This window comes from Erythrolamprus reginae, chromosome 2, assembly GCF_031021105.1.
Source record: "Erythrolamprus reginae isolate rEryReg1 chromosome 2, rEryReg1.hap1, whole genome shotgun sequence".
Taxonomy (NCBI): Eukaryota; Metazoa; Chordata; class Lepidosauria; order Squamata; family Dipsadidae; genus Erythrolamprus; species Erythrolamprus reginae.
In genome coordinates, this window is record NC_091951.1 from 211,074,778 (window position 1) to 211,100,872 (window position 26,095).

At 42.6% G+C, this 26,095-nt stretch overlaps 1 protein-coding gene across 1 annotated transcript in view; it reads left to right on the forward strand.

Moving 5' to 3' along the window:
- RGL3 (ral guanine nucleotide dissociation stimulator like 3) overlaps positions 1–26,095 on the forward strand; it is a 65,424-nt gene that overhangs the window by 20,525 nt on the left and 18,804 nt on the right. The window contains 6 exon segments of the mRNA XM_070736817.1: positions 19,029–19,162; positions 19,542–19,757; positions 23,522–23,625; positions 23,837–23,921; positions 24,113–24,181; positions 25,539–25,616. Of these exon segments, the coding sequence (XP_070592918.1) occupies positions 19,029–19,162; positions 19,542–19,757; positions 23,522–23,625; positions 23,837–23,921; positions 24,113–24,181; positions 25,539–25,616 (686 nt within the window).

A 26,095-nucleotide genomic window follows, 5' to 3' on the forward strand; every position in this document is an offset into this window, starting at 1 on the left:
TGTGCCAAGATGCACCACCACATCAATGTTATTACCTTTACTCACAGCCTTGACAATGTTTGTAATCCGCCTCCTGTCCCTGCTGGCAGTGGCCCCTGGGAGACACCTCAGCACCTTCACCACGTCCTTACTCTGTCCCAAATCAACACCTCTAACAGTCGAATCACCCACAAGAAAATGTGTCCTCTTTTTATTTCTACTAACTGCACTTGATGGTTCGGTGACATTTACGACAACTTCCCCTTTGAACATCCCCTCATTCTCTGCCTGAGGGGCCTTGCTAATATCTCCAACATCCTTACTATTTAAATCCGCAAGAACATTATAGGGATTAGATACAGAGAGACCAAAATTGCTATGTTTTTGCTCAACTGCACGCAATCTTCCTGAACCGACAGTTGTCCACACAGCCCTCCTCCTCGGGGGGCGCTGTGGAAGTGGAGGCTGGACACATGGCTGCATTGCAGCACATGGCTGGGACAATCTTTCCACTTCTGACTGCAAGCTACAAACTAAGGACTGCAATCTAGAGATCTCGCCATCTAACCTAGATGTCCTAATGCAAAGAGGGCAGTACCCCAAGTTCCACAAGGTACTATGGAATAGCATAGTCAAGTCAAACAGCCCAGTTATACACATTCAAGTCAGTCAATATCTCTCAATACAATAATAATATTACAAACTTGCCTTTGTCTTACGTATCAGACATACATTACAGCTTAAAAATACATCAAACTATCAGAGCTTACTACATCACTCACAGTGAATCAGCAGAAAGAACAGACAGAGCAGAGAGAGAAAATCATGCTTTCTGGCTCTCTCTTATGGCAATTTGCAACACAATTTCTTAAAGCTATAGTACTTCAATACAAACATTCATTGTTTATTTACTGCAAAACCAAGTGTTTTGCACAGAGTACTAACAATCCAGCTCCTTACTGGCTAAATTAATTTTCAAATTAATTGACACAAACCATCTACTCTCGGGCATGATAGCCTGCTCACCCTGAAAACTATGTAATTACACTAAAGTGGCCAGATTTTAACACTGGTAATGCGGGACACCATTAATGGGGTGAGGGGGGTTCTTGATTAAAATTTTGGTCTACAGTATATGGAGCAAAAAAAAAATCTCTTTCTTTCTCTCTCTCTTCCTCCCTCCCTTTCTATTTCTCTCCTCCCTCCCTTTCTTTCTTTCTTTCTTTCTTTCTCTTTCTCTTTTCCTTTCTCTCTTTTTTCTCTTTCTTTCTCTGTCTCCCTCCCTTTCTCTCCCTTTCTCTCCCTTTCTCTCTTTCTCTCCCTCCCTCCCTCTTTCTTTCTTTCTTTCTCTTTCTTTCTCTTCCTCTCTCTCTTTTCTCTGTCTTCCTCCCTCTCTATTTCTCTTTCCTTCTCCCTCCCTCCTTCCCTCCCTTTTGCTTTTTCTTTCTCTCCCTTTCTTCCTCTCCTTTTCTCTCTCTCTCTTCCTCCCTTTCTCTTTCTTTCTCTCTTTCTCCCTCCTTCCCTCCCTCCCTCTCACTCTCTTTCTTTCTCTCTCTTTCTCCCTTTCTATTTCTCTCTTTCTCCTTCTCTCTCTCCCTCCCTTTCTATCTATTTCTCTCCCTCCCTCCTTTTCTTTTCTCTCTCTCTTCCTTCCTCCCTGTCTCTTTCTCTCTCCTTCCCTCCCTCTGAGCTGCCTGAGCCTTTCTCAATGAAGGAGCTGGCTAGAAGGACTGACATGGGAGGTGGAGGAAGAAGGGGAGCTTCTTGAGCTGCCGAGGCTTGACAAATGCCTGGCCACTTCGGCTTTCTCCTACTGGCTGCTGGCTCTGCCTGCCTCTTCAGGAATCTGCCCGGGTCATATCCAGGAGGATATCTAGGCCATTGGGGGTGGCTTGATGGGAGGCTACTCGCCCTGGAGCTGCCAATGAAGACTGACTGTTTTGTCGGCTACCTCTGCGTGGCAGTTGATCTTTTAAAAAAGAGGGACATTTTTCAAAAACCATGGAACATGGGGCAAATAATCCAAAAGTGGGACTGTCCCACCAAAAGTGTGATGTCTAGTCACCCTAAATTACACTGATTTTTTTTGGAGAGGGGGGCGGGCAATAGCCTGCAGTACTGCATTCAAACCACTGCACCACCACAGCTCTTAATACGGTAGGTTAATATATTAGTACTACATATGCAACATTATTTAAAATAGATCAAATTAGAGCCTGTGCACTCAAATCAACATGGTTGCACAGATTTTGCAAAACTTTCTCAGCTCAAAGAAACAGAATACAAATGGTGGCTGCCTTCTCATACATGTAATCCCAGGGGGGGGGGGCAGACACCAGGTTAGACTGAGCTGAAATTATCCTTTTCCCCCTTTCTGCTTATCAACCCAGGGCATCATCCAGCTCACACTTAGCCTCTTTTAAAATTGCTATTATTAGTCTTTCTACAACAGCCTTTTCTAAACTGGTGCCATTCGGATGCTGAGGCTAAAACTCTCAGCCCATCATCTAGTGATGTGCTGGCAGGAATAAGAAACATTATCTTGTAATTCCCTGCTGCTAGAAGAGGTGGTAAATTAACACCTCTGGAATGAGGTGGTAAAATTTTGAACTGTACCTCTTTCTGCTGTAGGTGAAAAGGGGTTTGGCCTTTTTTTAAATGTTTCTTTTTATAAAAGACTGTCTATATGTAGCAGACTAAAACATGAGGAAAAGATTGTTACTATGTTGGCTGGAGCTACTGAGAATTGTATTTCAACAGACCCTGAAGTTTCCCACATCTGTGAATAAGCATGGGGGCATTAATAAAGTATAAGCAGGCTTGCTATTTCCACAAAGGAAGTTTCAAATTGCAATCCATTTCCTTTACAGAAGCAAAAAGGCATGCACATTCACACCAGCTTAGTTATAGATGATAAGAATTGTAATAGGCTGGCAAAGGAAGCTTTAGGCAACAAGATCATCTTTATTCTAACAACTTGCAAACATAACAATTCTGATCCCAGGATGAAGAAAATAGCAAGAAGAGAAGCAATGGTGGCTGCTAAATCTGCCACAATCTCTCTTCCCATGAGAATGCTGGTTCTGTAACGGGGGGAGGAGGAGGAGGAGGAGGACCCTCTTACTAGAGTTGGACAGTTTGCTCCAATGAATTTATTAATTCCAGGATATTTGTTTGTTTGTTTGTTTGTTTGCTTGCTTGCTTGTTTGTTTGAATTGAAAGGGACACTGCAGGTCATCAAGTCCAACCCCCTGCTTAAGCTGTTCTGTTCGGGTCGTATGTGACCCGAAGCCAAGTTTGAGTCCCTGTAAAAAATTTTCCCTGCATATCTGAAACTTGAAATTTCATGACTATCCATCACTTCAGGGGTTCTCTCTATGAGAATTTTTTTTGGGGGGTGGGGGGCTTAGTTTTTGCTGGGCAAAAAAAGTTACAAATCTTCTGTTCGGGTCACATACGACCCGGACCGAAAACTCTTCATTTGAAGTGCTTATGTTTGGTCAATTTGAAAACTTTTTTCACTTGGAAAGTAGTCTGAACATTTCTGCACACAATGATATGAAAATTGAAATGAAAAAAGTAAATCTTATTGGTTTATTTTGCGGATATAATGCACGCCCCCCCGTTTTTGTGATTTTTTTTTCAATTTATGGATAGTTTTGCTTGCAAAATGCATTCTATTTTACTAAAGTTGGTGTGGGATTGGTAGCTTGAACATTTCTGAATATAAGAAAAATATAAAGGAACTGAAAAAAATGATTCTTATTGGTTTTTTAATATCAGAAATAAGGCCTCCCCCCCCCTCGGCTGCTTGCAACCATTTTCACTTTTTATTTTTTTATCCTCCAAATCCGAAATATTCTTTAAAATCTTAGGCATTCATTTACTCAATTTAACAATGCTGATCATCAAAAAATATTTTTGGGGTGGTGGCTAATTGTTTTCTGGGCAAAAAAAAATCATAACTTCGAGTCTGTTTCTGTTCGTATATGACCGGACCAAAAATAATTTTTTTAGGTACTTGAATTTGATCTTTTTGAAAACTTTTTCAACTGGAAAACTAGTTTGAACATTTATGAACATAATGATATGAAAATTGAACTGGAAAAATTGAGACTTATATTTTTATTTTGATCAAAAAGCCCCTCCCCCCCCATCCTTTTTTAATTTCGTGTCAATTTCTATTTTTTTAAGGCTACAAATCCCTAAGGAATTTCCCCCCAAAAGGTTTGATATACTAAATTGAACATTTCTGAATATAAGAAAAATATAAATGAACTGAAAAAAATGGTTCTTATTGGTTTATTTTTGCCACAAAAAGGCCACCCCCCACCCCCGGCCTTGCTATGTGCCATTATTGTCACTGTTTATACATATTTGTCTAGAAATATTTGGAATATCCTTTTGAAAATCAACCACATTGTAGCCAGAGGACTAATTTTATGAAACAAATCCATTTTACTAAAAAAAAGTATGTAAGTTTGAAATTAACAGCATAATTTTTATATAAATTGAAATAATTGAACACGGGGGGAGGCATACATTTATGTGCAAAATAAACCAATATGCATCAATTTTTCCAGTTCAATTTTCATATCATTATGTTCAGAAATGTTCAAGCTACCAATCCCACACAAACTTTAGTAAAATAGAATGTATTTTGCTAGCAAAACTATCCATAAAGTGAAGACTATTTAAAAAAAACGGGGGGGCATGCATTTCATCAACAAAATAAACCAATATGCATCAATTTTTCAAGTTCAATTTTCATATCATTATGTTCAGAAATGTTCAAGCTACCAATCCCATACCAACTTTAGTAAAATAGAATGCATTTTGCAAGCAAAACTATCCATAAATTGAAAAAAATTTCACAAAAATGGGGGGGGCGTGCATTATATCCGCAAAATAAACCAATAAGATTTACTTTTTTCATTTCAATTTTCATATCATTGTGTGCAGAAATGTTCAGACTACTTTCCAAGTGAAAAAAGCTTTCAAAAAGACCAAACATAAGCACTGCAAATGAAGAGTTTTCGGTCCGGGTCAGGGTGACCCGGGAACAGAAGATTTGTTACTTTTCTTAAACAGAACAGCAGGGTTAAGCAGGAAATCTTACAGCATCCCAGCCAAATGACAGTCCAATCTCCTCTTGAAAATGTCCAAAGTTGGGGAGTTCACCATCCTAGGAGTTGCTGATTGGGTGGATGCTGCAGAAACTGCAAATGGGGGTGAGCAGAGTGGAGCACCCTCAGGCCCTTGAGTGGAGAGCACCAAACCCCGCTGATCTCAGAAATTCCCGGGAGTGGGGCCTTCCACTGCCAATGCGAAGCCAGTCACTGGTAGGTCTACCTGAGTGATTCTATCAGCTCAGCGTGGGGACCACCACACAACCTCCCATCATTGGACCACCTGGATGGGTTCTGGCTCAGCCCACATTTACCTTCCTGGGCCAGGGAACCACAACTGCCCATAGTGGAGCAGCGGCCTTGTTTCACTCAGTGTGAAGCAGATCACAACTTAGCCTTCCCTATCGGGCCTGGTCTACTGGGATGACAGCTCCTTCTGGAACGAGTGCAGCACAGCTGCAAGGTCCATTGGAACAGTCCAGTCTGGAGTTTCTAGGAGAACTATTGGGCTGCCAAAACCCAACATCCCCCTCACCAACTGGTCCTCAGGTTGCCTCCTGCTGACTAGGTCCCTCCTGGCTAATGTGGGTTCAATACCAGTGGATGCCAGTTCCGATCCCACCATCAGCACCGCCCTGACAACTTGCCCCACTCACCATTTCCCCCCTCCATGGTTTAGAGTGAAGTTCAATGGGACCCCAGGAAAGCTGGCCTACTTTCTCAATTGGATTTGGTCCCACATCAACTGATATGGGGACCAATGTCAGACCAACTGAGATATTATATTGGCAATTTCTGATAGTATAAATGAGGGGGACACAGTAGACTGGATAGCTGAACTACACGATGAAGAAGCCCTGGAGCTAGAGGTCACTGACAAATTGTCCAGCTGTTCTGAGCCCAATTTGAGGACACAGCGCAGGCAAGAAGCCAAAGCCCAGATTAAAACCTTGAAGCAAGTGAGTCAGCCCCCAAAAGACAGTGTGGGAATTCTGGAGGCTAGCCAAGAATCCAAGAGACTGGCCCAAATTTATTTATTTATTTATTTATTAGTATGCCGCCCCTCTCCATAGACTCGGGGCGGCTAACAACAATAATAAAACAGCGTATGACAAATCTAATATTTAAAATAGCTAAAAACCCTTATTAAAAATCAAACATACACACAAACATACCATGCATAAATTGTATAGGCCTGGGGGGAAGGAATATCTCAATTCCCCCATGCCTGATGACAGAGGTGGGTTTTAAGGAGCTTACGAAAGGCGAGGAGGGTTGGGGCAATTCTGATCTCTGGGGGGAGTTGGTTCCAGAGGGTCGGGGCCACCACAGAGAAGGCTCTTCCCCTGGGTCCCGCCACTTTTCACCCACCACTTCAAAGAGGCCCTAGACCAGAACCTCAGCCAAACCTGCTGCTTCAGAGGAGTTCTCAATCACATACAAAGACTTGTACAACATAGCCATGGCCATGGACCTGGAAAGTCATCTGCATAGGAAGCCAAACTCAGAGAAACCAATGAAGAGGACTCTGGGCCACCAAGCTCCTGTCAAGCTGCCTGAAGCAATGTAATCTACAGCAGCCAGGATAATCAAGTCTTCTGGAATTCTACTGGTTCTCACCAGCTTGTTAGAACTGGTTGTTAACTTTCTAAGCAGTTCTGAGAACCGGTTGTTAGAAGAAATCTCCTTTGTCCCCCGCCACCACTTTACAAGGTTAATACTAAAAGGAATTATAACATTCTGGTGTTGTTTCTATAGCTTAAACCTTATTGCCCTACTTACATAAACTGTTTCTCTATTAAAAGAGTTAACAGTTAAAGAGTTAAAAGAGTTAATAGTTAACAATTACCTGTGACTGATTACAGTATAGTTTATTGCCTTATTAACTAATTAATACCCACTACTTGATAGATATGAGAGGCCAGGCGAAATAACGCCTGGACGAAAATTGCCAATGGCGGGAAGCAACTCGGCTCCCCCCATCAGCTGTGGGGCGTTCCCCGCGTTAGCGCGGGAACGCCCCAGAGCAATCAGCGAACGCTTGGGCATTCTGGGAAAGCCGAGGGGGCGGGGCGTGTGCCCTTTATCAGGGTTTGCTTGCCCCCCCCCCCGGCTTCTCTTGCCCCCCGAGCTCGCCGCAGAACGGACAGAAAAGGGACCAGCGAGCCTTTTCTCCTCGCTGGATGGAAGGAAGAAATCGAGGACTGTGCCTTTTCGGAGCCCCTGGGATCGATAGCGTTCGCCAGGGGCAGCTCAGGTTTGCGGGCGAGCAGGGGGCAACGGCATCCAGCACCCGGGAACATACTGTTCACCGGGCGCCCATCAGTCAAAAGAAGAGGAGGAGGACGTCGCCCTTGCAGACGGCTCTCTCCTTCTTCGGTCTGGCTGTTAATAAATGCAGCCTCATGAGCAGCGATCCGAGGCGTCTCCTCCCCCTCCCAAACTGCCGCTGTCGCTGCTTCTGCTGCTCGTGCAGACAGGATCGAGGCTCATGGAGCCACCCTCCTTTCCCTCCTGGACGGCGCAGAAATAGCACCATTTCGGAGCCCCTGGGATCAAAGCGATCACCAGGGGCAACACAGGTTTGCTGGAGGGAGAAGGGGGATGGCCGGGAAGACAACAGGGGCTTTGCCGGCTTGCCTGCTGGGATCGCGGCTTCAGGGACCATGGGTCCGCCGGGGCAGGTGATCAAGGGCTCTGGCGGCCCGGCTGGCAACGAGTAGCGGCAAATTTTTCCCCTTCCCCCACGTGGTTGTGTTCCGCGTGCAGGGCGGCGCTGGAGGGGGGGCTGCCGCGTTGGGGGGCTACCTCGTGAAGTAGAATTTAAATTTATAATTATATTAGCAGCATTTTGAAAACTGTCAAAGCTACCACCTCATATTAAGTTGCAACTTACCTAGAAGAATGATTTCCCAAAGTATGCAAATGAGCTGTTACATTCAGTAAATAAGTTGTCAGATATATTAAAGTAGATAAATGTTATCATGATGGAGAAACTGGCACGTGCGCCATAGGTGACACTCAGAGCCATATCTGAAGGCACACGAGGCATTTAATACATGTAATTTTTTTTCAAAGGCTTAAATAAGATTCAGGAAGGAAGCAATTTTGATAGGAAAGTGAACACAAGAACAAGGGGCACAGTCTGAGGTTGTTTGGGGGAAAGATCGGAAGCAATGTGAGAAAATATTTTACTGAAAGAATGGTAGATGCTTGGAACAAACTTCCAGCAGACATGGTTGGTAAATCCATAGTAACTGAATTTAAACATGCCTGGGATAAACATATATCCATCCTAAGATGCCTTAATTTATTTAAGTTGGTTTACTTGATTTGATTGTGCATAAAATGGCGGAATGGAAATGTTTCAATCTTGTAAAGTTAAGTATACTTGAATTGCTTGGGACAAAAATGGACAAATTAAAACGATTTAATTTATCTAAGCAGGTAAACTTGAATGTGCTTAATAATTTATCAAAATGATTTAATTTATTAAATTAATATATTTGAATTGAGTGAGCTTAAAATGAATTAATTTGCAATTAAACTAATTTACTGGGGGGGCACAACACATGGGTTGTGATATGACAGTGGGGGTGGTGGGGCAAAACCCCCCCCTCTGCGCGCCCCACCAATTCCACAGGGCACTGTGAACATCCCTTTAAGGCAATTTTAGCGAGAAATAGGGCTCCTGCAGGCCAAACAAGCCACTAGGTTTTGAGCACTGGTTAGAACAAGATTTATAATTGAGTCATAATGTGGTGGACATAGAAATGGTAAGGGGATTAAAACTTTCATATTCGGAAATGCTTTTCAGCAGTCTGGTCTCACCACCATTTGTTAACAGTTCTTTCATACCTGTGGATAATGGTGCCCTCCTATGGCATTTTCTCACAAGAGGTACAATGTCAATCAGGGATAGTAGCCATGAAACCAGGTTAGGTGGGGCTTCAGCAACTGGGTCTATGGAAAGACTGCTTTGTCAGTAAAAATGGCTTTTAGTGATCAAAAGACGGTAGCATTACTATAGACCTTGGCCCCTTTGGTTCATCATAACTTCAGGGGACTTAGCTGGCTTCTGACAGCAACTTTGCAGTTAAAACCTTGGCTTCTGCTCATAAGCGGGTTTAGCAGAAACACTACAACAAATGATGAAGGCTTTCTGCTGCTTAGGAGACTGTTAACCTTTATTACACTTTTATCAAACATATACCTCTGCACTCCATTTGGAACAGCGCTGCTGAATATAAAAGGATTTGTCTTTTCCTATGTAAGGATCTCCTACTGAGAGTACTGTGCAGAAATATATCTTGGCCTTTCTTTGAAGCACGGTGGAATGGGGGACCTAAGAAGCTATTTGGCAGACAGGTCTGGCATATGTTTCTTTACCACAATGAAAATAGCAATGAGGTTATTGGGCGGTAAGTAAATATAGCCTCATGCTGCTCCCTTACCCTCAATTTAAAATAAATACATAAATAATTGCTCTCACGCTTCAATAAGGGTTGACAGTGTTAATATAAAGTGTTATAGGAAGTCGAATATAGTGAGCTATGTTCTACACCTTACATAGTAAAAATTGGCTTATTAAAGCTTTTGTCGAGAATATATACATGTTATCAGACCGGAGGTTTACTTTTGTATGTTTTCCTCTTCACTTTCAAGTTGGCTTAATGGCAATCCTCCTGGTCAAATAGGCCCCATCCCTTTTCCTGAGGAATTATCTTTGTTAATGTGATGGCCATACTTAACTACTGAAGTACTGCACTAAGGGATTACTTGGTAACAGGGTTTTATGTGCTTGCTCCTGGGTAATTTTATTATTATTATTATTATTATTATTATTATTATTATTATTATTATTTTCATGATGTGCCGGAGCCTGGAGCAGTTGCGCATGGAAGTCATTATGTCTCCATGAATGGTGCTACTAATATTCTGAATTTTGCCACATTTCCAAATGTAAAGTTGTACTGAAAGCTATAACAGTACGGGTGCAGTTGGTAGCAGGCCTTTTTTCTGTACCAACAAAACTGAAAGATACTATTAATACCATAACTACAGCCTGTAGATCCCCATGTCACTACCATGCTGAAGGTTGGAAATCTCCTAATTTCTGGTTAATCCCCTCAGGAGTAAAACAATGAGGAACCGGATTGTGGGGGCAATTGCCTGGCTCTGTTTGAAAAGTGCTATGGCTGACATGTTGTGAGCCGCCATGAGTCTAAGGAGAAGGGCGGCATAAAAATTCGAATAAATAAATAAATAAATAAGTCAGTTTATCTCAGCCCCCTTTAGTTTGTTCATAAGAAATGGTGTAGTCACTTACTGGAATGGGGGGCTTGCAAGAACGCTAAGCATTGAGGGCATCTGAATCAAATTCACGCTTGAGTTGATTTTAGCTTAATATGAGTTATTAAGCATTATATTAATTGTTTTAGTGAATAATAATTTAGAAATGTTATTATCATAAACAATATGGAAGTCGTGGTGTCAGGATGGTACCATTAATATTATGGTTATATTGATTAAGTCATGTTGGTAAAGCTAATCCATGTGCTAACGGTAAAGAAATCATTGGCATGGGCCTTTGCTTATCTTCATAAATTTCTTGCAATTATTCTACTCCCAGGGTGAGCAGGCAGGGCCACGCAGCATATTGGCTAATTTCCCTGGCATTTTAATGCGGGAGGAAGAGTATTATGATTGCCTGAGAGGAATACAGGAACATGGGCCTGCGACTATGGTGTACAGCTGGCCCATCGGTGGAAGGAAGCGAGGCAGCAACAGGAGGCCCAATCCGTTAACAGGGAGTATGTGTGCACGGGCAGGCGGTTGGCAGCCACACGGCATAGGCTGGGGCGCAGGGTAACCAGAATTGGTGGACGGCGCCATCGCTCAAGCAAAGGAGTGCAGGTTGGACCACATGGTTACATGCCATCATGTAGGGGCAACAGGTGGGCTTAGCTCTCCTAACAAAAGACCTTGGTGTCAAACTATTTGAGGATAGGGGGAATGATCAAGAGATGGTCCAAGGAAAGGACTCAGATTGGGGAGAAATTAGTAAGCCACTATACGTTGCCCAGTTTCAGGGGCAGCGGTCATTGGATGAGACCCAGATCCTCACCCAACGAGGCGAGGCTGTTTCACACGACAGCCATAAAAATGGCCTTTGGGATATGGTAGGTCTGCAAGGTGCTGTCATGATCGCATAGTAGTGGATCATGCAAGGTTCCCCGGGCCTGCAAACTGATGTTAAATGGGGGCTACGGCAGCCGCGTTGGTTACGCACGGTGGCTGACCAGTAACGCAGATGGGGGATTGATCACTGCCCGGGTATATCAAGCAAGGATATATGCCGGGGTATGATGGACTCAGTGCAAGTAAAACAATGAAGCCAGGGAATGGTCCCCCTTTTTACCACAAGACAGGCCTCCACTGAATAAATAACAGTTAAGGGCCGATATCGGGTGGTATTCCCTCAACAATACTGAATGCAGGTTTCAACAAGTTCTCAGCAAAGTAATGAATCCGGTGGCAGATGGAAGTCAGTGGCTTTCATGAAGTAGATTCAGAGCACCTGAGTACAAGCGCTTTTGGGATCGGGTGGCTAACACTGTCTTGGTATCCTTGTTGTTTCTCTAGGTCCTGGCCCTGCTCCACTTTATTACGTGCGAAGTGCGAAGGAGCTGCCCTTCCGTTGCCCACAGTAGCGAACTGCGGCCACAGCGTGGCTTGGTGGCTGAACGTTGAGCTGCAACATTATTTTCAGGAATATGGAGGTTGCTGAGTCGCTGGGGCTTCAGCGAAAGGCTCGAGCTCGGAGGTCTTCGTTGGAGACGGGTCTCTTCCATTGTGAAAAGTCGGGAGCAGTGATGGGCCGGACCCAGATTGTTGGTGTTGCACATGGGTGGCAACGACCTGGTGATGGTGAAGGACTTGGCTCAGTGGCGTCAAGTCATGGCAGTCCCCCGGGGCTGACAGAGCATATGGAGCAGATTGCTGGTGTTGCACACGGGTGGCAACGACCTGGTGGTGGTGAAGGACTTGGCTCAGTGGCGTCAAGTCATGACAGTCCCCCGGGGCTTGCAGAGCATATGGAACAGATTGCTGGTGTTGCACACGGGTGGCAATGACCTGGTGGTGGTGAAGGACTTGGCCCAGTGGCGTCAAGTCGTAGCAGTCCCCCGGGGCTTGCAGAGCATATGGAACAGATTGTTGGTCTTGCACACAGGTGGCAACGACCTGGTGTCGGTGAAGGACTTGGCACAGTGATGTCATGTCATGGTGAACCACCGGTCGTACGGGGCCTACGGCCGTGGTGTGTGGTTCTGGTGTGTGGTTCTGAGACCCCCCACATGGAGGGGAGGCGGAGTCGCCGTCGCACCAACAGCTGTTGACGGGACCAGGTTATGGGTTAACTTGGCAGGGGGAGGCAAAGTGATCTGACACACGGGCATGTGTTTTTAACCCCCCCCCCTAGCTTTCGCTGGGTCAATTTAGGAAGATGTCAGGAGTGGCAATTTTACACAGACCTGCAGTGGTGCCTGCGTGAGCTGGAGCAGGCTTAGGTGGGGAGCTGGGGGCCAAGATAGAGATCTGACCCCCTGCTGTGGCAGAAACGGGGCGGAAAGGGTATCAGTAGCAACTGTGTGTTCTCCTTTGGGCATCTTTTGTAAGATGATTGGCACCCCCATTGCACAACTCATGCTTCCTCCACGGACAGAGAGGTGTGAAGGGGGTGCCCTTGGGGCTCACCTACGTCATTTCCGGTTCCGGGTCATGCAAGGCGAGCCCTCCCACATGCTGGGCGTGGCTTACTGGTCGGGAGTAGGCGGAGCATGCCTCACCCTGACCAGGCATGGAGTAACGCCCATTTGAGTTGCCCAAGTATGTTGTGTTCAGGAAACTCCGCCCCATTTAGCGACCCCTGCAGGTCTTTCTGTTAATATTTAATAAAGTGACCCATTTTACCCAGCTTGGTGTCCGAGTGTTCATTTCCCGTCCAAGGCAAATGAGAGGCCAGGCGAAATAACGCCTGGACGAAAATTGCCAATGGCGGGAAGCAACTCGGCTCCCCCCATCAGCTGTGGGGCGTTCCCCGCGTTAGCGCGGGAACGCCCCAGAGCAATCAGCGGCCGCTCGGGCATTCTGGGAAAGCCGAGGGGGCGGGGCGTGTGCCCTTTATCAGGGTTTGCTTGCCCCCCCGGCTTCTCTTGCCCCCCGAGCTCGCCGCAGAACGGACACCCACCCACCCTCCGCTCAATCCAGGATGTTTTTTATAGGTCGCCTGGTAGGGGCCGAGTAGGAATTTTTGCAATCTTTGGGCATTTGCTACGGATTGTTTTTCGCCTACTCCATCCTGGACGAGGGTAAGGATTTGTGGTTATGGGGTGCATCTGTATGTAAATAGGTTCTGATTCAGCAATTTGATGTTTATATTCTTGGTCACTATATGGCAGAAACGGGGCGGAAAGGGTATCAGTAGCAACTCTGTGTTCTCCTTTGGGCATCTTTTGTAAGATGATTGGCACCCCCATTGCACAACTCATGCTTCCTCCACGGACAGAGAGGTGTGAAGGGGGTGCCCTTGGGGCTCACCTACGTCATTTCCGGTTCCGGGTCATGCAAGGCGAGCCCTCCCACATGCTGGGCGTGGCTTACTGGTCGGGAGTAGGCGGAGCATGCCTCACCCTGACCAGGCATGGAGTAACGCCCATTTGAGTTGCCCAAGTATGTTGTGTTCAGGAAACTCCGCCCCATTTAGCGACCCCTGCAGGTCTTTCTGTTAATATTTAATAAAGTGACCCGTTTTACCCAGCTTGGTGTCCGAGTGTTCATTTCCCGTCCAAGGCAATGACTAACTACTAAAAGAATAGGTTGTCCTAATAGATCCATTGCCTGGCTAGTTAACATAATTAACTAGTTAAACAATTAATTGGTTTAGTTGATTGATTAATTAATTGATTTATTATCTAAGTAACTAAATGATAGTCTACCAAAGTCATTAATTATTATTGATTAGTTGATTGATCAAAAATTGACTTATTATCTAACTAATCAATATAATTGAATGTCTATCACAATTGATTAACTGATTGATTGCCTAACATATTAAATACTAGCAAATAAAAGACTAACTAGAACAAAAAAAATTAAATTAGACAATTAGAACTATAGAACTTTAAATCTATAAACTAGGCACTCTTTAAATATTAGAACCTTAAACCCCTAGCTTGGCTAAAGTCCCCCCAAATTTTAAGCTTTAAATGTCTGTTAGAATATCTATATTCCAAACTGGACAAGTTTCCCTTTTACAAATCTGTGATAAAACACTCTACACGTTCCCTTTTTGTCTATGTATTTGTGCATCTCTTGCATTTCCCAGGATGTCATAATGTATGGTTTAGGTTTGGGTAGTTTTGTCCCGGGGATGATTCTGATGGTACAGTCTGTCTCATGGTGGGGAGGCAGGATGTTGCACTCGGCCTTGCTGAACATTCACACAAGGTCTTGATATTCCCTTGGAATCTGAACGGCTTCTGGAGTCATGTCAGAAGTGTCTGCCAGTTGTTCTGGTGGGCTCTTTTGGGGGGGTTTCCTGCCTTTGCAGTGTTTCCGCATGCTGTTGTGGAGGGGGGTGGGAACCCCCTGCTATGCTCAGTCTGCAGGTGCCCCCTTCCCACCAGATGGTCAGTCCCCCCCACTTCTCCAGTCAGGAGATCCCAGTGTGAATGTGTCTGTCATTTTTGGAGGTATGACAAATGGAATTACTTTCCACTGGTTTGCTAGTTCCAGCCTCATGGGTTCAGTTAGGTGGGTGGCATGGGGTCCCCCAACTAGGGACTCATCGACCTGTTTGAAATGGATTGGGTGGGCCAGCCTCTTAGCTTTGACTCTCAGTTTCAGGACCATGGCTAAGTTGATCAGGCATCTAAGGCAGCCCAAGTCTACCAGGATCTGAAAATCCCCCTGGGTCTCTGTTTTTGGGGCCATCAGGTGTTTTGGGAAAACAAAAGGGAGAATAGGTTCACTGTTCATTGGGTCATTTTTGCCCTCGTCCTCACTGTCATAGGGTTCTGGTGACTGGTCGTTGCTGCCTGGGGGCTCTCCCCCTTTGATTGAGCAGGGAGGCATCCCTGCAGTCTTGAGGGCATTCCAGGATGTATTTATGCAACACTTGGGGTCTTGTTCTGGTCTTGCCCTGGGTGGCAGCTCTGGCCTTGGCTCTGGGGCCAGGTTTGCGCATGCTGATGCCATGTAGCCCATCCCCCCACATCTGTAGCATTTCAGTGGACATTGTAGGATAGCTGGACTTGGGGTTGGCTGCAGTGCTGTGGTTCTCAGTCAGCTGGGTGCTGCCTGGTCTGGTTGACCTGTCTCTCTGGTGTCTGGTAGCTTTCTAACATTGTTGACTCTCAGCCCATTGTCAAATTTTATGGCCACTCAGAACAACTTGGAGAGTTTATTCAGGATGTCCTGGTAAACAGTTACCTCGGCGATTTGCTTGTCTAGACTTGTTCTGAAGAACTGTACCAAGAGCTGTTTTGGTAAGTGAAGTAGCCTTCTGATGACTCTCCTAAATTCCTGGATTTGTTCTCTGATGGTTTGGCCCCTTTGCATTAGGTTTCTGAGATTATCTTCTGCACACAGGTCCTCCTTTGCCTCCTCAAATCTGGCTTCTAGCAGCTGTAGGAAGTCATCTATGTTTTGCAGTTGAGGAGCTTTCCTCTTATGGATGACTGCTAGCCATTCCCTTCCTCTTCCTCTAGCCCCTCTGTGATGGTGTTCACTATAGCTCTTGCGGATGGGTAGAAGTGTCCATAGCATTCTAGATGGACCTCAACCAAGTCGAAGAATAAGGCTAGTTGGTCTGAGCCTCCATCAAATTTTCCCCTAAAGCAGGGTGGTTCATCTAGTACTGCTTCTCCCTCCTCCTGTTGGCCTCTGTAGGCATGTGCTCACTGCAGTTGGCCTTCCTCCTCATCTCTGGTTTGGAGAGAGGGAGGTAATTGTCTGTCCTGGGTGGCCTGCTTACTACATGGGAGGGGTAGGGCCTTCAGTCCCAGGCTCTTCCCCTTTCTGATTCATGAGAGGGGGCTGTGCTCTTGTGTGTATCTCTTCCTTCCAAAAGGATCAGCTGTACCTCCCACCTCTTTTGGCCAGCATGAAAGCCCCCCCTCCTGAATAGTGGCTCGGTCAAATTCCTCCCTCAATTGCTTTATGGACCTCCCCATGGGCTCTCTCAGGACCTTTGAGAGTCTGGCTTGTTCCCAGTCCCACATCCAATCCACTTTTCCCAGCTCACTCAGAGGCTTTCTCTTTTCCTGGACATTTGGATAGGGGAATTCAGCTTCAACAGCTTTAGGGGTTAATTTTAACCAGTACTCACCCTTTCTTGCTTCTTGGAGCAACCGTGTCAACTTTGATGTCTGGGAGTAGATATGCTTCGACTGCAGTCTCCTCTTTGCAGTAACCTCTAGCAGACTTTCTTTGGATAGCCCTCCCTCTTCCATGCTTGCCTGATTTTCTCTCCAATCTCCAGGTATCGGGGGATGGCTTGGGAGTGCAGGATTCAAGTTGCTCTGAAATCCTGTTGATTTAGGAGTTGGCTGTCTGTGAAATTTCTGAGAAACACCCTAATTAAAGAACCCGTGAGCCAAAGTCCAAAAGAAATATAAAGGTTTATTTAAAATGAATCTTGGCAATATACCATCCATCCAGAACTGAATTCAACCCAGCTGCACATCATCTTGACCCTGTTTTCCCCCTTCTCGTTAGCCATGTTATAAATCATTGTCCAATTAATCATGTTGGTGGATTATTTATTTATTTATTATTTATTATTTGGATTTGTATGCCGCCCCTCTCCGAAGACTCGGGGCGGCTCACAGCAAGTAGTACAAATCATAAATAATCCAATCAGTTAAAATATTTAAAGCTTTAAAAAAAACCCATATACTAACAGACACACACACAAGCATACCATGTATAAATTAAACATGCCCAGGGGGAGATGTTTCAATTCCCCCATGCCTGACGGCAAAGGTGGGTTTTAAGGAGTTTACGGAAGGCAGGAAGAGTAGGGGCAGTTCTAATCTCCGGGGGGAGTTGGTTCCAGAGAGCCGGTGCCACCACAGAGAAGGCTCTTCCCCTGAGGCCCGCCAACCAACATTGTTTAGTTGACGGGACCCGGAGAAGGCCCACTCTGTGGGACCTAATCGGTCGCTGGGATTCGTGCGGCAGGAGGCGGTCTCGGAGATATTCTGGCCCAATGCCATGAAGGGCTTTAAAGGTCATAACCAACACTTTGAATTGTGACCGGCAATTGATCGGCAGCCAATGCAGATTGCGGAGTGATGGTGAAACATGGGCATACCTAGGTAAGCCCATGACTGCTCTCGCAGCTGCGTTCTGCACGATCTGAATCTGGATTGTGATCTACACGCCCCTTCTTCTGACTCTGATAGCCTAGGATACAACCAGTAAAATAAACATTTGTGGAATGCATTGTCAGTTAGGGAATCAGCCTTCCTCCAGCATTCCCTCCTTTCTTTTCATGGCAACTTGAAATTTTTGCAAGTTGACATCCAGCTGTCATAGATGACTACCTAAAGAGTTGTGCTACTTGTGCCACCATGACGATGAGACCAGGGAAACCTGGCCTCCTCCAACAAGTGGCTAACCCCAGGTGTCCCTTGGAGGAGATTACAATGGATTTTATAGTTGAGCTCCCAGAAAGGGGAGGAAATGCAATCATTTTGATGGTAATCAATTTGTTTTCCAAGCAAGCCCACTTTACACTTTAAAATTTGAATAAAAAGAATTTTTCTCACCCAGCTCATACGCTATTCACCAAAGTCCGCTCCTGCACTGTGTTTAAATAGTCATCAGCTTTTTGGCAGCCATCTAGACAGTTTTTTGTCATGGCAAAGAGAAAAAATATAGAGAGAGTTCAACAAGAGAGTTGCAATCTCTCTTGTGACCTTTCAGAGCGCCCCCCTTACCTTTGCTGCCTTTATAAGGCAGCTTTGGGTCTTTTCAGAGCACACAAACAGGGAGAACACGGCATGTGAATGGAGAGATTGTTCACTGTGACTGGTAATGCTGCAAAACTCCACCCCTCCTCTGCTGGTTTGCTTCTGAATCCAATTCAAGTTGTTCACCTTTGAAGCCATTCATGACATGGGACCAAAATGTCTGAGGAACCATCTCACCACAATGGGATTGGCCCATTCTAGTTGCTCCAGCAGAAGAGGCTTTCTGCAAACCCCATTGGCTCAAAAATTTCAGCTAGTGGGGTCCAGGATAAAATATTTCTCTCCTATGGCTCCCTCTCCCTGGAACAATTTGCCATTGGAGGTGAGTTTAAACTCTACTCTTCTGGCTTTCCAGAAGGCCCTTAAAACTTGGCTATGCTAATTGGCTTGGAGTCCTGATAAGGGCACATTATGCTGGAGGTGGTTGGTGAGTGACAGACAGACAGACAACAACCCAACCCTCATTCCATCTGTGTTCTTGGTTTTTGGCCTTTTAGTTGTTAATTTTAATGCTTTTGTATTTATACAACTGTAAGCTGTCCAGAGTGACTTGGGCTAGTGTGACAGAGGGCAAATCAATTAATTAAATTATTAAATCAATTGTGCATTAATTAATTAATTAATTAATTAATTAATTAATTAATTAATTAATTATGTATGATCCAAAGAGAACTTTTAAGGGCTGTTTATAACATTCTTCTGAAATAAGCCATAACTGGCACGTCACCTCTCAGAGGTCCAGAACTTCTTGAGGAAGCAAATATTAAAAACTAGTGTGGAATGAGTGTTTTTGATGGTGCATTTTGGTCTGGTGCAATGGCTTTCTTACAGTCATTGTTTGAATCCTCTTTTTTCTATAGATTACATTATTTTTCTACAGGAGGCAACTCCCCAGGAATGAGACCATCACAGGTTATCACAGAGGCAGTTGGGACAAATGACTGTGAGGAGATACCAACATTGATGTCCTTCTCTGTGGATGAAGTGGCCGAACAGCTGACACTGATGGATGCTGTAAGACCTATTGGGGCCAGGGACTGAAAATAACTTGGAAAAGAAAATAGGCTATGGCTATGATGAATAGGGTAGTTCTGAAAATCTTTTGAAATTGGCTTGATGGCATAACAGAGAACCTATATCACTTTTTACAGTCTCAGTAGGCAACCTTTTTGTGGCCGTGAGCTATATTTTATGTTGTAAAAATACAACATGCTAAGGACCATGAAGTGGATGGGATGGATGTGGCTGCTGTGGGGTGAATTTGGGGTGTTCTTTGCTTTGCAACATGTCTATTTGAGGCCTTGGATCTTGAAAACCTGCTCTGAAATCACTTAATGCACTGAATGGTTTTCAAATGGTGCCAAGCTCCTTCTTTCCCCTTCCCTTTCCCCAGCTCCTATTTAGAGAAGTGCTACCCTTCCACTGCCTTGGCTGCATTTGGTCCCAACGAGACAAGAAGGAGAATCAGCACATGGCTCCCAGTGTCCGTGCTACTGTGACCCAGTTTAATGCAGTCACCAGCTGTGTCATCACATCTGTGCTGGGAGATTTGGCCATGCGTACTCCCCAGCGTGCACACCTGCTGGAGAAGTGGATCCAAATTGCTGGAGTAAGTCAGGAAGAGGGTCAGAGTGGGGGAAGTGGAAAATGAAGCAGAGCTGAGCATGGTGTTAGGGATTGCATAGTTCATCTCTTGGGAAACTGTGAGCCAGAGATGTAGTGACTGCTGAGGTGCATTCCTTATTTGTGACTATTTCTTGGCAATGTTAACCACAAATGCCTCTTGCAACCTTTTTCAACTGACATCCTTGAAAGTGTTTTCTTGTTATTTTTCTGCACGAGGCGAATTCCTCTCAATTATTGTATGCTCTGAGCCTGTACATTTCTGTTCCCCAAAGTAAAAGGATCCTGAATTTTCTGGATGAATACAAAAAATAGGGTAGAAAACTGCAAGTGGGAAAATGAAGCGTGCTTGATGGGCACAGAATGCATATGGACACAGGCAAGAGGAGAAAAAATATTTTTTGGGAGGGAGGTATATATTTTTTATTTTTCTCTGCCCTTAAAGACATACAAAATCACATACCTTCAAATTTCAATACAATACAATGTAATATCAATCACCAAATTCTTAATTGAAATTTTTGATTTATATCTATTTTACACTATTTATCGTGTACTACCTCTAATTTTATCGCCTGTATTTCAAAGATTGTTTTCTGTTCTGATTCAAGTTCAAAACGCTGTTAGCTATCAAAATTTCTATTCACTACTTGCTTTTATCTAATAAATCCATGCCAAAGTGCTTTGGTCCATTTCTTGTATTCTTACCTATCTCGTTCATGCTTTTTAATTCTTATTTTAATATAACTTCCCTTTAAGAAGAAAAATCCAAATTTACTTCTCTTCAAACAACAAAAAATATCAATTCATACCAGCTATTTCATGCCTTGAATCTAATTATAAGAATAGCAATACAGGGGGAAAACAAAAATTATTATTAAGATTTCAAATTACATTATCTTCTTTCTGTACTTATTCATTATATCATTTCTTTCCTTTTGCAAATATATCATTTCAAATTGAAGAAATAAAAAATATAGTATAACATATTTTTCTATTTATTTTTCACTGTATATATCTTCTGCTGTCAATCCCAGCATAATCATATTCCCTAATTTATTTTTTCACTGTCATTTCCAGTATAATAATCTTTTGTGATCTATGTATCTTCCACTGTCAAACTCAGTGTAATAGTCTTCCCTAATCTATTTGTTTTCACTATCATTCCCAATGTAATAATCTTCCCTAATCTATTTAGTGTCATTGTCATTCCCAGTGTAGTAACCTTCCCTAATCTATATATCTGTCACTGTCATATCCAGTGTAAATTATCTTCCTTAATCTATTTTTCCATTGTCAATCTCAGTGTAGTAATGTTTTCTAATCTATTTATTTTCACTGTCATTTCCAGTATAATAATCTTCCCTAATCTATTTAATGTGTAATCTTACCAATCTATTTATTTTCACTATCATTATGACATTCATATCCTTCCAATTCTATTCTATTAATTTTTTCCCTAAGATAATTCCAAAAATATTAATTACACTCTACACTGTTTATTTTCTCCAGATTAATCCTCCTTTAATAATCAGACCTTTATTATTTCCATTTTCTATTTCCCCCTGCTTCTCTTTTCCATTATCATTCCCGTTATAGTAATCTTATAATTCAAATAATCAATAGATTCAAATTTATCTCTATAAGTCCATTTAGCAATCTTATATGTTTATAATTTTATCATTATCCCCAATATTCACCCCAACAGGTAATTCTCATAATCTTACTCTATATATGTAGTTTAAAACCTTATTGTGATTTATTTTAATAATTACTGTTTGGTTCACCCTCCATCTTTCCGTTTCCATTTCCCCAATCCATCTGCATTTCTCTTTTGCCATTTAATTTCCAATATAATAATCATATATTTCAAATAATCATTAAGCTTAAATTCATCTTATCCTTTTAAACCAATTAATTATGATTAGTTTTTTCATTGTCTAAATCTTCCATCTGCTCTTCTTCTTATTTCCACTTTTCTTTATTTCTTTTTAGTTCCTCATATTTATATTTTCAAAATAGTTACTATTCTTCTTATTTTCTCAGTCGTATTTGCATATTACAAAATCATCTTTATAAATTCACTATGTGTACTATAAGTCTACATAATAATCCTCGATATTGAAATCCACCACTTTGTCCCAATCTTGTTTCCATATGCCAACAATCCATAATCTAAGAATCTTTCCAGAAGTTTGTAAAATAATTGTATAACTGCAAATTAATGCTTGAAAAAAACTCTATAGTTCCTTATATTCAAATAATGTAACATCATCACCACCATTCAGCAACAATACAGTCTTTTTATCTCCACAAATAGGTAAATAAAAAAATCATTCCATCTTCACAGCCTCCACAGATAAGATGTTCCAATATCCAAGGTGCAAAAATATTAAATGGGAAGCTACTCTGGTCAATTGTTGGTTGGCTGGAGAGAAAATGGAAAGAGGGACACTTAACTAAGGCTAATTATGAGCAGGGAGCCAAAATATACAAAGATGAAGTCAAGAAAGCAAAGACTCAGAAATAACAGATTTGCAACAAAAGTTAAAGATAATTCAAAAAGTTTAGTTCAACATATTAATATGAAGAAAAAAGTCAAGGAAAATGTCCACTAAAGAGAGAAGATGGCAAGGAAGTGGTAGGCAGCAGAGAGAAAGCAGAGCTGCTTAACTCATTCTTTGCATCAGTCTTCACGCAAAAAGAAACTATAACCCAATGTACAAAAAAATACTGTAAAAGACAAACTAAAATTAAATAAAATTAAAATTAAAATAAGCAAGAAAATGGTAAGACTTTGATCCATATAAATCACCGGGACCTGACAATGTCAGGGTTACAAATAGCATCCAAAAGTAAATCAAGAGTCCAAAGTAATTTATTAATTTATTAATAGAGCCATGTTGACAAATCTGGGTGAACCACAATTTGAATTCCCCCAGGTTTCACCACTCCGTTGAAAGTTCAAATCCTTGCCCCCCACATCCACAAGTCCATCACATTGCCCAATCTTCTATTGCTATGCTGGCAGAATCTACCCATCTCTTTCTGTGCAAGTGCAGAGGTGCAGAGAGAAAGAATGGCTTTCTAGAAAGAATTGGTTATGGCTACATACTAACAACCTCATACAATCCCCCCTCCCATTTTCCCATAGTAGAAAATGCATAGTGAAATAGTATAAAGTGTAGCAGGCCTAAGAACCCAAATAAAATGGCTTCAGCCTGATAGTCAGCCTCTCCTTAGGGGAAAAAAAGTATCCTAAAGAAGAGAGAGAGAAAATAACATAGGGGATTAACACAGTAACACTAACACATCTCCCCACTCTCCTCAAGGGGACTCTGGCTTATTTGGATATTTATCATGGAATAGCTTCTCTAATCTGTCAGTTTTCACATTCCAATTTTTTACCCAGGTAGCTTCAGACAAAGAGTAGCCTTTCAACGTACTAAATATGGTAAACGACCCCTATACATTCTGGAGTCTAAAATCTTCTTCACTTTGTAATGAGTCTCCCCTTGAATCACTATTTGAGAATGAGGTGGTTGACTTTGTGGTCTTATGCTTAGACCCAATCACAGGTTTTAATAAACTGCAATGGAAGACAGGATGAATCTTTCCCAATATTCTGGGTAATTCACACTGAATTGTGACTGGGTTGATAATCTTAACTATTGGGAAAGGACCCAAAAAATTTACCTGTCACTCCTTGCTGAACTATTTATCTTTTCCTCCCCAACACCAAACTTCTAGCAATGCTGGGCCTTAAGGAATTTCTCTTCACTGTATGCCATCCTCTCTGCTCTCCAGTCCAACTCTGTTTACCGATTGAAGCGCACCTGGGCTGCAGTCAACAGGTAAGTCTTTATAAGGGAATGAAATAAAAGGAGGGGAAGGGGCTGATCAAATGTACCTCACTGCCTTCCCTTTGGAAAAAGGCTACAATGACATGGCAAATCCCGGGGAGTTTCTTGGAAAGCAATTCTAGAAGAAAGGAAGCATATTAGATTGACCACACAGCACATTAGACTGACCACACATCAGGAAGTTCTGCATTTTATCCCGCAGAGACGCCAGGAGCTCTTTTCAAAAGCTCTCAGAGATCTTCTCTGAAGACCACAATCACTTGAACTGCCGAGAAATCTTGCTGCAGGTAAGGGAAATAAAAGAATGTAGTGCACAAGTGTGATTTTCCAAATGGTTCTCCAACTCTCATGGAAGTAGTGAGGGAAAATACTAACATTTTTCACTGACTGATTATGGGTGTAGTCTAACATGATCAATTGGTACATTTTAATTTTATATCACCTGAACATCAGTTTGATCTTTGGCGCTCTTCTTTAGGAAGGAGATACTCAGGGTCCTTGTGATAGATGGAGAAATCATCAAATACCAGCCAGGACTTCTCTGAAGGTGAGATTTTAACTGGAGCAAGTGGTAAGAGCTTTGCCTTCTTGATTGCATCCAGCCATAATTGCTTACTGCTTGCATGTGCCAGTATTCATAGAAATGTTTGTGAGTGACATAGGGGAAAGTCTGATAGGGAATGTTTGCCTATTTGCCGATGACTCTAAAGTGTGCAACACGGTTGCTATTCTTGGAGGTGTCTGTAATATGACAAACGATTTAGCTTTACTAGATAAATGGTCAAAGCAGTGGAAACTGTAGTTTAATGTTTCCAAATGTAAAATAATGCACTTGGGGAAAAGGAATCCTCAATTTGAGTATTGTATTGGCAGTTCTGTGTTAGCAAAAACTTCAGAAGAGAAGGATTTAGGGGTAGTGATTTCTGACAGTCTCAAAATGGGTGAACAGTGCGGTCAGGCAGTAGGGAAAGCAAGTAGGATGCTTGGCTGCATAGCTAGAGGTATAACAAGCAGGAAGAGGGAGATTGTGATCCCGCTGTATAGAGCGCTGGTGAGACCACATTTGAAATACTGTGTTCAGTTCTGGAAATATCTAAATATGATCTATAAGATTTCTATTTAAACTTCTTAGACTTCTGAAAAGTATGGAGCAGCTTGGGCATCTTTTTTATGCTATGTATTTTTGTATGTGTCCTTGTCTTGAAATTAAAAATCAATAAAAATATATTTTTAAAAAAGGAAACTTCACCTACAAAAAGATATTGATAAAATTGAACGGGTCCAAAGATGGGCTACAAAAATGGTGGAAGGTCTTAAGCATAAAACGTATCAGGAAAGACTTAATGAACTCAATCTGTATAGTCTGGAGGACAGAAGGAAAATGGGGAACATGATCAAAATATTTAAATATGTTAAAGGGTTAAATAAGGTTCAGGAGGGAAGTGTTTTTAATAGGAAAGTGAAGACAAGAACAAGGGGGCACAATCTGAGGTTAATTGGGGGGAAGATCAGAAGCAACGTGATAAAACATTATTTTACTGAAAGAGTAGTAGATGCTTAGAACAAACTTCCAGCAGACATGGTCGGTAAATCCACAATAACTGAATTTAAACATGCCTGGGATAAACATATATCCATCTTAAGATAAAATACAGGAAATAGTATAAGGGCAGACTAGATGGATCCTGAGGTCTTTTTCTGCCGTCAATCTTCTATGTTTCTATGTTTCTAAATGTTTTGCAATTTTGTTTTCATATCATGATCTTAGATTTACACACATGCACACATGTGGGTAGAATCTCACAAGGAGACAGAGAGAATTATATCATCCTCGTTCCTTGCTTGGAATTGCTAGTGTTATGGCATGACATAGTCACCTAATGAATCCAGGGGTTTTGTTGCAGATTCCTACCATCCCATATCTTGGCATCTTTTTAACTGATCTCATCATGTTGGATACTGCACTGCCAGATTTTGTGGAGGTGAGCATCTTTGAAAGAGGGCTTAAAGAGGGGGAAGGAGAATGTGGTGAGCATCTGGTGAAAGGACAAACAATTGTTCCCATGACACATAAGTAGGCATTTCAAATTAACTTATTTATTCAACTTCATATTATTTGAAATACTGAATGGATGTGAATGACTTTATTTGTATCAAACATCATTAGAAGAAGGGATGCGGAGAGGGGCGGCATACAAATCCAATAAGTAAATAAATTAATTAAAGAATGATTAGCACATAAGTTTGGACTTTTGCAATGTGATGTATCTGGGATCACTCTGCAGGAATCTACAGGATTCCTCTACTATCACTCTGCAAGGAATCTACAGCTCACACCAAATGGCACAACTACTCAAGAAAGAAACATTCCATAACTACCGTAATCAACACCTGTTCTAAAGACACTGTACCAAGGTGGATGCCAGTCCATTACTGAGTCAAATTTAAATGATCTGTTACT